Raw genomic sequence first — 17,177 nt, forward strand, 5'->3', positions numbered from 1 at the left:
CTGGCAATGAAATTTTCATTTCAAGTTAAAAGGTAATAAGTGAGAAAAGTACAAGATATTAAGAGCAACAATGTTCAGACTAGCAACACAGGACATGCATTAAATGTTTAAGAACTTTGATTTCTTCCTGCTTGAACTGCATGGGTAATATTAATGCTACTGATAATTAGTCGATGAAACCTGGAACTAATCCTAAACAGAAACCGGATGGTCAATGTGTTGTTTTCATTAACTCCCTTCACAATCGATAACGTTCTTTATGCTGACGTACATCAGCAACAACACATCAGCACGATGACGACCTAATCACTTGGCAAGGCAGTAAACAACAGCCAACACAGCAATAAGAAATAAGGCAAAACATTCAAAATGTTGAACTAAAGGTAAATCCAAAACAAAGACTCCTCATCATTCTTTAATTCTCACTCATGTAAAACAACTGCATGATCTAAAACTATTAACACAGACAGGGAACTGCTCGAGTAAGTCCAGCAGAGAGCTGCCAAGATGATCAGGGGACTGCAGCATCTCCCTTATGAGGAAAGGCTGAGAGACCTGGGTCTGTTCAGCCTGGAAAAGAGAAGGCTGAGGGGGGATCTCATCAATACTTATAGATATCTGAAGGATGGGTGTCAAGAGGATGGGGCCAGACTCTTCTCAGTGGTGCCCAATGACAGGACAAGGGGCAATGGGCACAAGTTGGAACACAAGAAGTTCCACCTCAATATGAGGAAAAACTTCTTTCCTGTGAGGGTGACAGAGCAGTGGAACAGGCTGCCCAGGGAGGTGTGGAGTCTCCTTCCCTGGAGTCATTCAAAACCTGCCTGGACGCAGTCCTGTGCCCCCTGCTCTAGGTGTCCCTAGAACACCTATCAGGGGGGTTGGACAAGATGATCTCCAGAGGTCCCTTCGAACCCCTACCATTCTGTGATTCTGTGATTAGTTCCTTGAACTAATTCATAGCTTCATCTGATGTATGGACATGGATGCACACCGTACAGCAGTGCACCATACACTCTTCCAGTCTTTTGACTTACAGCAAGCGGGGACTCCCCTCTGGGAACTACAGCATCAGGCAGATGCACGGGGACTTCATGCTACCCAACCCAAACTTCCATCCTACACACCTGACCTAAACAATGATGTATTCACAGCAGAAACAGGTGGGAGAACAACAGAGTCTTACCAAACAAAAGAAAAAAAAACACAAAAACAGACACAACCAACCTTTTGCATTTGTTACAAAAACAACATGACGATCACAGCAACCGTGCTCGGTGCGGCTGACCTCAGAGCGAGTCACCTTCAGGATTTTTATTCAGCAGGATTTTTATTCAGCATTTCAGTACTGAGCTGCACCTGAAAGCTTACCAAAAACTCACGGGTCGAGACCCACGCACGGGGATCTGTGTGTCGCCTGCCGGCAGGAGAAAGCTAACCTACACGCTGCACAAACCCTTGGACCGCCTCCTGCGGGCCAGTCCTCCCGGACCAAGTACTGGCTGTTAATCATGGGGAGACCGGACTCGCACGGCTCCGCTGCGAAACCCGCTGGGCAGCGGGCGGCAGCGCGCCTGGGGCGGGCGGCGGCCCCGGGTCAGGGGATCCGCGATCCGCCGGCCCGGGCAGCTCAACCCTCCCCGCCAGGCCCCGCTCACGCAACGATCGCGCCTGCGAAGCGGCCCCTTCCCCCCCGCCCGTCAGCGCCGGGCTCCCGGGACCCGCGACCGCCAACCCCAGCCCCTGAGGGCCGGCGGGCCCTGCCCACCCCGCACGGCGACACTAGGCCACGGGCGGCCTCTCCTGCCCCGGGGCGCGTGGACAGGCCTCTCACCTGAGCCCGCGGGAAGCTGCCGGCGCCGCGCCCGGCCGCCCGTCGCTCTGTGGGCCCGGCGGGCCGCCTGTCGCGCCGGCTCCGGCTCTGGCTCCGGCTCCGTCCCGCTCCAGCTACTCCATAGCGACAGCGGCAGCCGGGGCACCGGGGAGGGGAGGGGAGCGGGCGGCCGGAGCGCGGCTCACTTCCGCCCCGGAGGGGCGGTGCTGGGGCGGCGGCCGGGGGAGGTGCCGGGCGGAGGGCGGGAAGTGATGCACTCTCCCGGCTTCCGCCGGCGGCACCGGCCGCCCTCATGGCGGTTTATTTGACTCCGCGGTTCAGGAGACTCCGGAGTCAGAGCGAGTTAGGCCCGCGGCGGGGCAGCGGGCGGTGGCGGCGAGGTGAGGGGGGAGAGCTTTTCCCGTCTCGCTGCTACCTCGGCTTTCTTTCATGTAGCGGCTCCGCGTCTGGCCGGAGCGGAGCGGGCTCTGAGGGGTGGCGGCCCGCGGGCGGGAGGGACGGAGGGAGCTAGCGCGGCGTCAGTAGCCGCGTAGAGGAGAGCGGGGCTTCCTCTGGCTGAGCCCCCAGACGGGGTGGTTAAGGGGGACGCCGCTCCTAGGCCTGGGGCTGCGTCTAAGTGTTCGGAGAGGAAGGTCGAGGGGTCAATGATAGGTTTGATGTATTGGAAATGTTGGTGTGTCGTCTGCTGAGCTGAGAGTGTTATGCGGAGGTGAACCTGGAGGCTGGAGGAGCGTCTTCCCCAGGTGAGGCAGAGAGAGCTGGGATTGCTCAGCCTCGGAGGAGGCGGCTCGGGGGGCTCTCATCCATGCCTGCAAGTACCCGAAGGGAGAGGGCAAAGAGGAGGGAGCCAGGCTCCTCCTGGCGGTGCCCAGAGGGGTTGTGGATGCTCCACCGCTGGAGAGTCTCAAAAGCTGGGTCCTGGGCGCCCAGCTCTGGCTGGCCCTGCTTAAGCAGGGGAGGTTGGAGCAGACGGAGTCCAGAGGCCCCTGCGAGCCTCAGCCGTCCTGTGATTCTGTAATGAATTAATGTGTATGTGCACATACATATAGCATGTGTGGTAATAACGAAAACCCCTTCCTTAACTGTTTCTAGTGTCTTATTGTTGCCTTCTGCTGACTACCCTAGTGGGTGTGAATCAACTTACAAGGACTGAATCATGAAGTATTATATTTCTCTGTCTTTGTAAAATTAAGCTGACTTCTGGAGATTTTTTTAAATGCATATATATATATAACTGCTTTCACAGAGTAAAAGTATTTTTAAAAATGTTAAAGTGAAGCTTTATAAATATCTGTAAAACTTTCATATAAATATTTTGCAGATTGTGATGGTCCTTTTCAAGCAACTCAGCTGTGGAATAGTATTATTCATGCTCTTCACAGTCAGGTGGAAATCAAAAGACGTAGGCAACATCTGAAAACATATAAAAACTGTTTTACTGGCTCAAATGCTGTTGATGTGGTACTGAGCCATCTTATGCAAAGCATGTACCTAAGCTGTACTGATATTTCTCGGCTGAAGGGAGTACGTGTATGCCAAGCATTGATGGATCACAAGGTGTTTGAGCCAGTTGGAGCAAAGCTTTACTTATTCAAGAATGAGAAAGAAACAGAGTTTGAAGACACAAACACTAGTCTCTATAAATTTGTGAATAGCAGTCTTAGTCCTCCTCTTCTGAGAAAGAATAAAGACAATGAGAGCTTGTCTCCTGAGCAAATCTGCAAACAGAAGCCAAACAGACGTTCCAAGTGAGTTACTCTAAGCTATTCTGATATTTTTTTCTTTTTTAAGTTAGGGTGGGTTAACTGTAGATGAAGTTATGTCTGTCTAACCCAAGTATTGGAGACTTCTGAAAACTACGTGCCAGTTCTGATAAGTGTCATGCCAAAATTGCAGATGCTACCTAATATGTCTTGGTATTGTTAAATTGCTTTGATCTGCCTTTTTTATATAGAATAGAGTAGTAGCACAGTAGCATAAGCCTAGGAATCATTTTGTTTTGCAATTGGTTGTGCTGAAATCTGAGAATTAGCATGAAGTAGCTACTTGCTGGAACCTGGTAAAAGAAATGGAACCAGTAAGCAGTGTTTGGAATCAATATACTTGCCCTTTCCACAAGGCAGATGTGGACAATTGGTTTTCTAGCAGTAGGATAGATCCTAGATACAGTGAAGCCCTAAAGTCCTGATTTAACAGCAATTTAGGGAGTGACAGAAAAAGAAATGTGTCCTGATCGTATTATACATATGGGTTTGTTTTTTCCCTCCCCCCTTAGCAGAATGAAGTGTGAAACAACACTTTCAAACCCCATAGCATTAGAAGCAGCCGATAAAAAGAGGGTAGAAGAGCTTCTTCGATCAATAAATGTTCACACATCTTTACCTCCAAAGATCATGGTTAATGAACCAACTCATCTGCTTTCAGAAAGAGGTGAGGACTGACTTTTTCCTTTTTAAAACTTGATTCTGCATGTATTTGGAGGATTACATCATTTCTGTTAAACACTGCACCTCAGAGTCCTAAATTTAACATGTCACTTATGACAAAATAGCTAAATAAGTGCTAAATGCATAAATGTTCATAGTAAGTAAACTGAAGGAAACAAAACAGGATTAAGTTTTGGCAGGATGGTGCTATTCTATTTATGCAGACACCACTTCAGGTGGTATTAGGTATGGAAATAGGTTTTAAGATTAAGTACAACAATATTACATGATTCCTTTGCTATTCACGTGTCTTTTGTACATATTACTAATTAGAGTACCTTATTACTAATTCTAATATGATGGGGGCAGAGATGTTCTCTTTAAAGCCTCCTTTCTTAGCATTCCTATTTTGATCCCTTTTTCCCCAACACAGAAACTTAACGCTATGCTGTCACCTTGTTTTCTTTGAACATTTAAAACATTCTTGAGGGCACAAAAACAGAAGTTAGTGTTTTACATAAGATCTTATTTTTGAGGGTTTTTTTTTGTTTGTTTATGGTATCAGTAATAGAAGATGTCTGGAAACAGCAAACTCTGCTACGACTGCTGCAGTTGATTGATGTTCCGCTTCTAGAAGATATCTTGGTGTCTTCAGTGAGGCCAAAACCAGACTGTTTTGGCAAAGAAGAAGACCTGATTATCTCAAATACTTTCCTGGACAGAGAGGTTATATGTAGCTTAAACTTGCCTGAGTAAGTTATACATTTATAAAATGGATTTGTTAGTAAATGCTTTATTTTACTCTTAATCAAAGATTTCTGTTGAGTGAACAAAGTAGACATTGTTGCACTTGCTTATAGACGGGGTAGCATTAACATACTTCTTAGTTTACTTCTTTTCAGAAGTGGTAAGGGAATTCACAAAAAGTATATGTTTAGGATTGGACACTTGGGGATTTTAAGTATACATTAAAACTTTAACCCCAAGTGTTAAAACACTCCTAGTTTCTAGACCAGGCACTTCAATCTTAGATCTCTAGAACAGATATTAGAACTTTAAAAAAACTCTTATTCTGAGTCTTTTTATGTGTTTGTCACAATTCTTGGTGGTGGTGCCGTGAAGATATAAATTCAATAAGGCATCTGTTGTTAGCAACAGAAAAGGAGAAGCTAAGCTGTAGCACTGAAGAATGATTATATCATGAGAATATAAAAGTGACAGTGCTCTTTTCCTGAAGCATTCTCTTACTTTTGTAGTGTTCCTGTTGATTGCACGTGGGCTGATCTCTATCTTAGCATGTACCTTTAATGAACGTGTCAAGGCATGTCTCCTCATGTGTGTATGCCTTAGTAATGCTTTTTTCTGTCGAATCAGTACAATTTTTATCTGTATGAGATTGAGGTCAATCTGTGTAACTAAAGAGATGCTTCGTAGAGTTTTTATGCATTCTTGCTTTAGGGAGTAAACATAAATATTTTTACATATGTTTAGAGTTTTATCTAAGCTAATGGAACTCCTGGTTCCAAACTAGGTTTATTGCTGGATAGCATCTTACCTCCATGGGGTTTTATTCCTCCCAGAATGGCTTAATGAATGCTGTTTCTTTTAAGCTTTATACTAACATTGTACTTGATTCTTGGGTGATTGGCAGGCTTATGTCTCTTAAAATACCTCATATGTATGCTATTTGGGTCTGGCTTCTAGCATGCCTGAGATATGGAAAATTCCAGGTATGAAGAACAGCCACTGGTATTACAAGTAGTTATAGGATTAATTGACCCCAATGTGAAAATAGGGAAGTAAAGATAATTTAAATCTCAAATTTTCTGTCTTCAGTTTTCGAATACTGTCATGCTGTGCTTGACAAATACCTCTTCTCCGTGTAGGTACTTAACTGTAATCAAATCCTGCTTGCAGTGATTGCATTGCTCATGGGATCGTAACTAAAGGGAGGTTGTGATCCTATTTTTATTTTACTGTCTTACCCCATTTATGCATCTGAGAGTTAAGCAGTCCTTGTTGGCTGCAGCAGTTCTAACCAAAGTTCATGTTTATCTGGCTGTCCAGCAGCAAGTTCAGAATCTTTGTTTCTGCTTTCCATGATAAAAATAAGATTCTGTGGATCTTAAATAACATTTGCATCTTCTCAGAAGTTATTGATTCAGTGCAAATTATTTTATATCCAGAAAGTCAGGTAAAATCAATTCTCCCTCTGTTCCCCGCACTTCTATAATTTGAGATTTCTTCTGTACAAAATAGTTGAGTTAGTGGCTTTTTTCCTCAGACTTTCCAGCTTCTTTGAACAATGAGTTGTCTACCCAAATTTTAGGTTCTTACAGTTTCTCTCCCTAGGTAAGTCATACAGGCAACAAATGCTTAAGAAAACTCATGCCTTTATGTTAGGTCATATAATAAGCTGCTTCCACAGTCCTCTGGGATTTAAACTATTTTTATTTTTCTCTTTTTTTCAAATTGTCTTGTTTTCCATCTGTAAAGATCTAGTCCCTTGCTTTTTCACCCTTCTTAGCCCTGGTGAGTTTTCATTGTGTGTGGTGGAGTAATAGTGGGGTGGTGTTTGGTTTGAAATACTAGCTGAATCGGGCAAGTGTCCTGGGGTCAGTGACAGTCTGGCACGATTGCAGCTTGTTTTGATCTGGGCATACCTCAGGTGTATTTTCTGTAGCATAGGAAAACCATGGAATTTGCTTATTTTGAGCAGGTCCTTGCATTACTCTAGCGAAATAAGTTACATAAACTGCTTACTACGGAACAAGTTTAATGCTGTGGTTCAAATATGTGACTATACCTGCATGGTTATTTCTATCTAATTTTCTTTAAAGGATTAAATAAGAATAGGCAGAGCACTTTAAGCACTAAAACTAACTTTTCCTTCTACAGGCTTGACAAATGGCTCTATGCTGCAATTGAATGCTTGGAGTATTTCCCAGACCAATTCATAGTGATGGTTAGTCAGCAGTTATCTCAAAGCACTAACAAACCCAGCAGTCTGAATACATACAAGAAGATTCTTTTTGACATTATAATAAAGTATTATAGTCAAAAGAAGGACTCCCTTCTTGCCACTCAGGATCTCGATATTCATTCAGGAATTATAGAACTTATAGGTAAGAGCAACCTGGAACAAAAAATATATGCTTTATACAGCTTTCACTTGTAACTTACTAAGCGTTAATTGACTGAACCATAAGACTACTTGCAATGCTATTGCAGATGCATTTTGATTTATAGGTTGGAAGGGAACGCTCAAGGTCGCTAGTCAGAAACTCTGCTCAAGACAAGGGAAAATTTCAAAGTTAGATCAAATTGCCTAGGGCCTGGTCCAGCTGAAATTTGAAAATCTGCAAGGATAGAGATTCACCAAACTCTGTGGGTAACCTGTTTCAATATATAACTACTCTCATTGTGAAAATTTCTTGCCACTAGTCAGAATGTCCCTTATTGCTACTTGTGACTAATAACATGTAAGTAAAATCATTGCTATAAAGTTTTCTTGTTAACCAGAACAAGGTTTTGTGAGTTCTGGACTTAGGGCTTTTTTTAGCAATAGAAGTTATTTAAAATGATAAAAGCTGTGATTCAGGCTGTGATCCCCCTCCAAATACCCTCCTTACATATGCTCACAAGTAAAACAGAAGGGTTTAATTTAAATACAAGTTTAAGAATAATCCTACTCTAAATAGGCCCTGTTACTTCCTCAGTTCTGCAGCGTTTATGGAGTGTAATCTGAAGTTTCCGTTTTTAGAGAGCTATGACAAGCTTGCTGGCATGGGAGCACAGTTGATCTGTGTCAAAATTGGAGCAGCAGTGGATCCTGTGGCCAAAACCTCATGAAAACACAAAGGCAATATTTTTATCAGTAGTATTTTGCTAAGGAGGAAAAAAAATCAAATTATAATAGGAGTCATGAAAGGCAAACTGTTGCAAAATTACATAACTCATCCACAAAAAAAGAATGCTAATTTGAAATAACTGACTTAACTACTGGTAATGTCTGCTAAATGTTCTCATAAATTAAAGATGTTATAGTTCGTATATGTACTTTAAATACAAAACTGATATAAATGAATATTATAGCATATTACTAAATTAGAGACTCAAAACAGCCAAATGTGTAGGCAAAGGGAAAGACAGTGTCATAATTCTGCTGAATTACGGTAATGCTTTAGTTGCCTGTAGGTCTTTTCCTTATTAAGTATCTGCTTGATCTAAACTACATGACCTGTGAACGCCCAGGGCTATTCTGCTTTCTTATTCTTGCTTTAATTTTGTCATTTTTCCAACCTGAGTAAGACTATCTCACAAGCAGTTTCTAGTGCTTTATTTCTTTTTAATGAAGTGGTAGGCATAATTTTATCATTAGGAAATGATTCTTTGTTTGAGTATATTAGTCTGTGTTCTTGGGTGTTCACCTGTGTTCTAGTTCATACTAGATCACTGTTAGGAGATTGTGCTTAACTATTTTACCTGTTCCATAGCACTGAGACGGAAAAATGTAATGGTCATCAGTGGATAAAACTTGGATTCTAATAATTTTCAAGTAGAATCCAGTGCAGTTAAACTTACTTTGATAAAGTGCTCTTGTTCTCACTGTAGTGCAAGAGAAAGCTCAAACCAGCTATGAACATCTAAATTTTGAGTGTTTTACATATGAATTTGAGAAGTGCTGCAGTTAGCTAAATTATGACTTCATTTTTGTTATCAGTGTATATATATGGCTATAACTGTATCTTCCTCAGTTACTAAACAGTTTAAGATGGCTGATAATGCAGCCCTCTTGTGAAGGCAAACACATTGCTGTGCTTGTTGCCTGTTAATTTTAAACAGCTCTAGAGTACTTTACTTTGACCAACTGCATTCATCTGTAATCTAACTAGTCCATGTGGTTTATTGAACCTTTTCACGCTGGAACATTTTTTTCCTACAGTCTTTTTAAAGTAACTCAGTAAAGCTTTAATCACAGATCAGAGAAACTCTTAAACTTTTCTGTAGAAATTATTTAACTTCCTGTCTTCATCTCTACCCTTTTACCTGTCTTGATCATGCCTTTTGGCAAGTTTTTCCTGCTTTTTTTCTGCCCTTCTTTTGGAAAAGGGTCACTTACTTGCTGTTTTGGTGTTCTTTTTAAACAAAGGTGGTTTCAAATGGCTTGTGGTACACTCCAGAAAGTCCTGGATTATTATAAGATATAACCTCTGTCCCAGTAATAGGACAGAGGCCAGACAATCATACATAGGTTCTATTCCTGTATCTGCCCTCATGTTGCTCTTGCCTTAAGAAAGTTACTTGGCTTTTTGATAGTTCCTCACTTTCAAAGTGAAGATAACTAGAGTTATCATCTAAAGGGTTTTTTGTAGGAGATTATTTCTGCCTTATCACATTTCCTTGAGAAACTTCTAACCTAATGGCTTAAAAGGGGCAGGGGGAAGGGAAAACACCAACCAACCAGCCAACAATGAAAAAACAAAAGAAAACAAAAAACCAGCCAAACCAAAACAAAAAAAAACCCAAACAAGCAAACAAAACCTCAAAGCAATGAGAAAGTTAGAATTGTTTGGGTCATTAATTACTTTGAGATGGATCCTGTAATATAATACAAAGACATGTAAACACAAACAGTTCAAGCATCACTTCAGTCTTTGCACATTGTACAGAGAGCATAGTTATGTCCTGTATATATTGTCCAAGTACCTCTGTTCCCTGACTAGCTGTGGGACAAAGGTTATAAGCTTATATTGATTAAATGCTGTATTGAGTCATGTCAAAAGGTTTTAAAGTCACTGAGCTAACCTGCTTTGTTTGGAGGGAAACCCCCCCCCCCAAATGGGATTAATATTGGAATTTAAATGTGTATTTATGACTCTGAAAATGAATAGTTGCACTGGATACGTTGTTTTACTCCATTGCAGAAAAAGGAAAAACAGATCAAGCTCTAGAGGCATCACAACTTTATTTAAAACTATTAGCACCAAATATCCGAGAAGAGCTACATAGACTCTTGACATTCATAGCCATTGCATCCGAATCTGAGGGCTACAAATTACAAAAGCAAGTAAGTATCTGTTATGTTTAGTGTGGGAAATAGTACCTTCCTATCCTAAGGCTAACTTTCTTTTTCCAGAGTTAGAAGTAATCTGTTTGCTGCCTTCCAATGTGATTGTTTTAAAACAAATATGAAGATATTCTTCCCACTGATAGCGTCCTGTTATACTTAGTCTTTGCTAACACATTGCAAGTAAGTATGATGCCAAATATGGGTTCTTCTTTTTCTAGTTTGATAACAGATCGGTGATCATCAAGACTTGCACAAAGTTCATCTTACAGAATAAGACATTGTCCAAGCCACAGGCAGAACTGCTGACTCAGTTTCTGATGGACAATCACTCTGAGCTATTCAAGGTAGCATTTTCCTTACCTCATTAGCTTTGCCATTTTAAATGTTAAATGCCATGGAGTGCCTTTTTGCAGATGAGAGGTGTGAGGAGCACAGTTTAATATTCCTTCTGTTAGTTTAATGGTACAGTCAAGTAGGGTGAGAAGATATTTCAAACTATGGAGGACAGCTTTTTGAGAGCTTTGCAATCCATTACATATAATATCCTCTCTCTTTATTTAGATAGTTTCTGTTAAGATAATACTTGAATTTTAAAGAAATTTTTATTAATAAAAATTAATATTTCTGATACTGTTAATTGTTTCTGATGGCTGGCTGCTAAAATTTTAACCTTCTTAGTGTCTTTATGCTTTAGAAGTTGGCTGACATACTCTGAACGATATATAAGATGGCATGTCCTAGTGCCCCCATGTACATGCATAGCTTTGACAACTCTTAAGAGTTTCTTTTGGTGTTTTGAAATGTTAACTTGTAAAATAAAGAAAATAAATAGAACCACAAAGTGAAATGGCTGTTCTATTTAACTTGACCGGTTATGTAAATATACAAATATATTTTATGGTCTCCTTTATTTATGTTCCATCATATTGTCACACATGAAAAGATGCAGCCTTCCCAGGCGCTCTATTGACTTTCTGAATTCAACCAGTGCGCTAAAGTCACTACTGTTTTCCTCAACTATAAAATTCCTCATTAAAACACTTAACTAGATAGAGATGAACTAATTATCTTAGCTGTTGTAAGACAGCTGTAAAATGCTGTAGACACTTATTGTACAGTTACAAATAAGCCTCACAGAAACATTAATTTGGTTTCAGTTAAATATTATTTTTAGTTCTTAGATGACACATTCACTTTCCCTTCTGACCTCAGCTAAAGAGACATGGGAGACTTTTTAATTACCTCCAGTTTAGCTTGAACGTATCAAGTGGTTACTGTGAGTTTTGTATGTGTTAATATACAGTAAAAAACAAATACTTTATTATTAAGGGTTCTGACATGAGGGTTAAGGCTTTGATCCATGATTGGAGATGTAGCCAGATCTGACACAGGAAGTGCCCGATGCTTCACAGCAGTGACAGCAGAGTGGATGGTGGCTCTTCCACAACTGCAGTTGAGAGCCTTTTGTATTACATAAGCTGAAATCAGATCAAGGTCTATACTACAGTTTTTGCTGTAGTTCAGTGGAAAACAACATCCAGAACATCTTGCCTTCTATTTCTTTGGCCAGAAATATCAGAAATAAACAAATGTATACGTGCTTTAGCACAATTTTTTGAGAGATTTTCAATGTATACCTAAATAACTGTAGGCATAGATTCTTCTGCAGTTAATTATGTGATTTTTTTGTTTTCTTTTTAAATTGATCATCTGAAAGCTTTAGATTCTCAAAATACAGAAGTATTGGGGGTTTTTAAACTTTTTTCATTATTGGATTGTGTTTTCAGACTCCTTTAACTCTTCTGGAACTAACTAGTAGGAGACTTGAGAGTTTGCTAGAAGGACGAGATCTGGATATTGATTCAGGTAGATGATGTGATACACATTTTTATATAAAAACCTTTCTATACAAATTGATTTATCATCAGTTGACTATAATTTTGTATAGACCATGTTCTTTTCCTCTGTTAAAAGTGAAGCATTAAAGTGACTAGTGGCTAATTCACCATTTAATTAAATTATCTGCTATAAGGAAACCACTGACCTCTGAATATCAGAGAACAAGGATTCTATTAATTATCTATTTTGAAGACATTACAAAATTTTTTTACAAAATAACTACTTCTGGAGAAACCAATGCAAAATGCGCTTCCTGAAGTGACTTGCTAATAATTTGGCTTGTGAATTTGATGGGATTTTGTATTTAGGAACAATATTATTATATTTCTGTCACAAGACACCTAAAAATTCTCAGAGTTCAGTAGTTTGAGGTTCTAATGGATGTCTTGAGTACAGACCTTGACTGTTTAGTGTTTTGAACTCTCTCTTTTCTGGGTAAGCACAAAGTTTATTAAGAGCTCAAGGCTTACAGAAGGGTAGTGTAGCCTAAAAGGAAGGCATCTGACACTTGGTGTGTATGTGGGAGTAGCGTTTTCGAGCTCGTTTCTTTTATAAGCTAACATTCCATCCGGCCTCGCTGCCAAAAATATCTTTCAGCACTGTGATTAAAAGTGCTGGCTTAAATAATTTAATTTCTCTCTGACTCTTCAGCATCTTCCTTTTGGCTTCATTTTGCCAGTGCATTATGTGCTTAAACACTGAAGAGAAACCATTAGGGAACTGAATAATTCTCTAAGTTATTGTGCTGTTTAGTACTATGTTTAATAGAGCAGCTGTCTGAGAAGTAGTTTTGGTACAGAATCTTTCGCCATCTGTGTTGGGTTCTGGAATGTGTCCAAACTGCTTCCAATACAATGTTCTGAGTATCACACATTGTATAGCTAAAGAATACAGAGATGAGCAACAGAGGAAGGAGTTGGCTGTCTACACTATTCTGGGAGCCTGTGTGACTCCCATCAGCACATTGAACAGACAATTGAAGTGCAAACCCCATGCTATATATTCCCTACTAAGTTTTGGGGTTTCAATCCGTAAATGCATATAGATTCCGTCTACTTGTTGAAATACCTAGTCTGATCTGATTGTAAGCTTTCCAGCATAGCATATTCCTATTTTCCTGTGTGCCTCATATTCTGGTGTCATTTTCCCTTTTCTCACGGAGGAGACTGGAGGAAAATCTTTCCTGAGAGCTACTGAGCACTCTTAGCTGGTGAACTTCTGAAGCGCAGGTGGGAGCAGGAGGGAAGGATGGGAGACCCTGATAAGAAAAGGAATCTGTCTATTGCAGGAAGGTAATCATTAGGTCTGCTGGAAATAAACATTCCTAAAAACACTGAGGGAAGTCTGGGCTTGGTTTTATTCTACCCAGCCATTTGAAATCCCTGGACTAAAAGATCCACCCTGAAGTGTTAAGAGTTAATCTCTTTGACAGAAGTTGTTAAGCTTTCCCTTTTGAAAGAGCTATATTTTCTTGATGTGGCTCTGTTAAACCATAAAAAGTATTTAACATTCAGTGTTTGACAGACTCATTGTAAAAGAAGGGAAGGACAGGTCCTCATAAAAATTCCAGCAGCTCAGGTTATTGCCTCTTTCTAGATGATGGTGTTTGTACAGAAGGAACAGTAAGAACTTTTTCCCTTTAGGCAATTGACACTTGTTCAACCAACTTGCTCGCTAACGTGTGGAGTAGCGGAATGCCAGTCCTCCCTGAGGCTGGAACTTGCCTGGCCAAAGATGGGGCTTGAATCCTTGCAGGGCAGCACTCTACTGCATAGGTTCATGATGGTTTTATAGCTAAATGTGCTTAAGTTGCATATCTCTCGGGCTCCAGTTCCCTGCTCTGCCCTCACCCTGAACTGCTGCCTGTTCCATCACCTCTGCTTCTGGTGCCCACGCCACGTTGAGCTGCCTAGTCACCTAGAAGTTCCTGAATTCTATTCCTGAATTCAGAGGTGGGTTCACAGGCAACTGTCTCCAAAGTATTTATTCACTTGCATTACGTACTGGGCCTTGCTACAGATCTGATTTGCTCACAGGGAGTCACTGGATCATGACAACTGCAAGGTGCCATTCTTGTCGTGTAGCATTCTTCATTATGGCCTCTGTTTGCAAGAACTGTATTGGCTCCTTTGACTTGCAGGCCTGTTTGCAATACAAAATCATCTGTGATATTGCACTCTTAACACCACTTTTCAATTTTATTTTTGCAATTAATGTTTAAATGTCATCCATGCTCAGTGGAGGGCTGTATGCTTCACGTCGTAGAGAATTGTAATCACATCTGAACTGGAATATCCGTTAGATCATATTTTTTTAATCAGGCTCTTATATGGCGCATTAAACTTAATCTGAACCTCTGTTTACTTACAAAGGCTTCACCTTCTGTCAGCGTGTGACAGCTAAAGAATACGAAGATCAAAAACAACAAACAAACCAGTATCTTCTCACATTGGTTCAAGAGATGGACAGTGACCCCGCTATTCCTTTGAAGCAGAAGAAGAAATTAATTAAAGAATTCCGAAAATACCATTCTCTCGTTTACTGTAGTGGTTGTAAAACTAAATGTGAATTTTGTACTCTAAATGGTTAGACATCAATACAGCCATGTTGGGGGTTTTTTTTAAAGTAGGGAATGCATATGAAAACTGCTCATGATACAAACCAATTACAAACTGGTAATAGGTTGTGTTAACTTGTGTATGTGTTTAAATGACCTGGCCCTATTAGATGTCAGGGAATGTAGTTGAAATCTCTGTCCATGCGTCTCCGTTTATGCACTTGTTATTCGACAGTGCAGTGTAAAATCATTTCTGGAGGAGGAAAAAAAAGACTGTTTCGCCTTTCAGAGGTGAATGCCTTAATTGCTAGACTACAGGGCTAAATATAGTAACATGGTAATTTGTAGGCTAGATGGACTGGGAATTGCTTTGGGAAATACTGTATTTTTAAAAAACAAATTCTTGCACTTTGGCTTGATTAGAATTTTCTTGTGCTAATTTAAAGGTGATAATAAAGCATTGCATAACAAGCGATGATTCAGTCTATCATTTCGTAGTGCTCTCATAAGAAAGGCAGCTCAGTGAGTGTAGAACCAAGTATCAAACTTTACAGAAATGTTTCAAGTGGACAGTCGGCGTTTATAGTTGCCAGGTGCTTTCCTTCAGTTCCTGGGACAAGAAGTCAAGATTGACCTAGTCCTGCAAAGGAAAGGAAGAGCTCTTGAGAGCCCTATTTTATTCACCTACCCTGACAGGAGGATCTACTAATTTTCTTAATCTTCTTTTGAAAGAAACATGATATTTTGCATTTAAGTATAAGGGCCTGCTGAACAGAACAAGTTTGGTGAACTACAGATTACTGTTTTTCGTTGTTACGCTTTCAGTTATATTCCAAAATTAGGAAACTTTATTGGACTTTAGAAAAGTTCTGTCACTTATTTTTACCAATATTTGACACACAATCATCTGGTGACGAAACCTGGACCTCTTGCTCGTTTCCATTTATGATTTCTAGCATAGAGCTATTAGATTAATTGCCAGTATGAATTTGTATTTGAAGTGTAAGGTTTCCAGAATGAAGTTGAGTCTAGAGGTACCTTCCAGTGCAACAAGCAATGCCACCTTCAAAGTAAGGAGGCTTACTTCTATTCATAAGAGCATTCATGTTTGCTCCTACCAGAGAAAAGGTTCGTTGTTGCTTTTATGAGCACAACGTGCATATTTCCTTATTTTAAGTCCCAGCTAAAGCATGCTGATAATTCTGCAAATCAGTTATTTAAAAAATCTAGGGGTCAGACATAAGGGCCTGTATGTGTGGCTATCAAGACAACAGTGTACATACACCATGAGCTGGCAGTCCCAAGTGAAAAAGATCATATTCAAGAGGAAAGATCATCTCAGAAAACTAATTGGGGCAGCTCATCATCGAGATCTCCAGTTCTCTGGAGTGTTGGCATCTCTTCCGTATGACCCTTATGCTGAGACCTCTGGGGAGCAAGAGGAGCAGCTCATGAGAATCTGGAATGTCAATCAGAGCATGGGTCTAACTCTATGTGCTTACCTGAAGAAGAATATGAAGCCAGACATGAGGGTATCTTGGTGTCTTAAATGCTACCAGTGAGCCAGGGGCTGCTGGTACAAACCTCTGTTTCCCCCGTTCACAGCTCTGGCCATTCATCTACGTCAATTACCCTTGGGTCACAGATCTCTCAGAAGGTAACAGTATCTAGTTGTGCTTCAGACCACCCCTTGGGACCTTGTCGAGGACCACTGGAGGGGCAGCAAATCCAGCAAAGCCTCTGCTCAATCCCTGCCATCAACTGCCTAAGTCAGTGCTGCTTGTCCCAAGCTACGTAAGTGTGCTGCCCAAGTACACTTACTGGTTTTACACAGGGGCAGACAAGAGAGGGATATGAGACTTAGCTGAGAACACTGAGCTGAGAACTCCTCTGCAAAGCTGAGACCACCAAATACCACCACCCCCACTAAAAGAGAACTCCCGTGCGGCCACAAGCTGTGTCAGGTCAAGATCAGCCTCAGCACCTGTGTGCCCACTCCCTGCCCTGCGTGAGTGCCTGCCTCTGTCCTGGCAACCGAGCAGGCCAGGCAGGGCAGCCCCTGCGAGCGCAGCCCTCTGAGACTTCTGGCTGGCTATTTGCCTGCACTGGTGCTCTTTCCCCTCCTGCGTGCAGTGCTGCAGACTGACGCACGGTAACTGAGCTTCTGATGCCACCTTTGCACCGTAAATAGAAGTAACAAGTCCGGGCTGGGGCATTTGGTGTTACCTAGAATGCAGGGACAGGACACAGATGGGATTACCCAGGCCACAGCTGCAAGCTTTGTCCACCTCGGACAGCTTCTGATGTCACCTTTTCAAAAAGGTGAGGGATGTGGCAGGAAGCTTTTTTGCTCAGCCATTGTTTAAAACAAAAAACCCAGAAGCTACT

The 17,177-nt window shown here is 41.2% G+C and overlaps 2 protein-coding genes across 8 annotated transcripts in view; one reads left to right on the forward strand and one right to left on the reverse strand.

Annotated features, from left to right (window-relative positions):
- The window catches only part of SCYL2 (SCY1 like pseudokinase 2), a 39,283-nt gene extending 37,223 nt beyond the window's left edge, over nucleotides 1-2,060 (reverse strand). Inside the window, exon 1 of one of the 2 annotated variants that reach the window (XM_075080178.1) lies at nucleotides 1,835-2,060. The gene's annotated coding sequence lies outside the window, so the exon portion shown is untranslated. The remainder of the gene's footprint in view (nucleotides 1-1,834) is intronic. The other variant, XM_075080182.1, reaches the window with a different exon arrangement.
- DEPDC4 (DEP domain containing 4) lies at nucleotides 2,053-15,260 on the forward strand. Of its 6 annotated transcripts, none has more exons than XM_075080203.1 (10): nucleotides 2,065-2,214; nucleotides 3,156-3,582; nucleotides 4,110-4,264; nucleotides 4,826-5,012; nucleotides 7,159-7,385; nucleotides 10,188-10,330; nucleotides 10,552-10,677; nucleotides 12,121-12,199; nucleotides 14,064-14,184; nucleotides 14,605-15,260. In XM_075080203.1, the coding sequence occupies exons 1-9, from the start codon at nucleotides 2,127-2,129 to the stop codon at nucleotides 14,174-14,176; spliced, it is 1,545 nt and encodes a 514-aa protein (XP_074936304.1). In that variant the 5' UTR covers nucleotides 2,065-2,126; the 3' UTR covers nucleotides 14,177-14,184; nucleotides 14,605-15,260. The 6 variants fall into 6 exon arrangements, with proteins under 6 accessions (XP_074936292.1, XP_074936304.1, XP_074936314.1 ...); XM_075080213.1 differs by having other exon boundaries at nucleotides 4,113-4,264; XM_075080191.1 differs by lacking the exon at nucleotides 14,064-14,184 and having other exon boundaries at nucleotides 2,053-2,214.
- The last annotated feature ends 1,917 nt before the right edge of the window (nucleotides 15,261-17,177 follow it).

Source organism: Phalacrocorax aristotelis, chromosome 1 (genome assembly GCF_949628215.1).
Source record: "Phalacrocorax aristotelis chromosome 1, bGulAri2.1, whole genome shotgun sequence".
In the NCBI taxonomy this organism is placed as follows: Eukaryota; Metazoa; Chordata; class Aves; order Suliformes; family Phalacrocoracidae; genus Phalacrocorax; species Phalacrocorax aristotelis.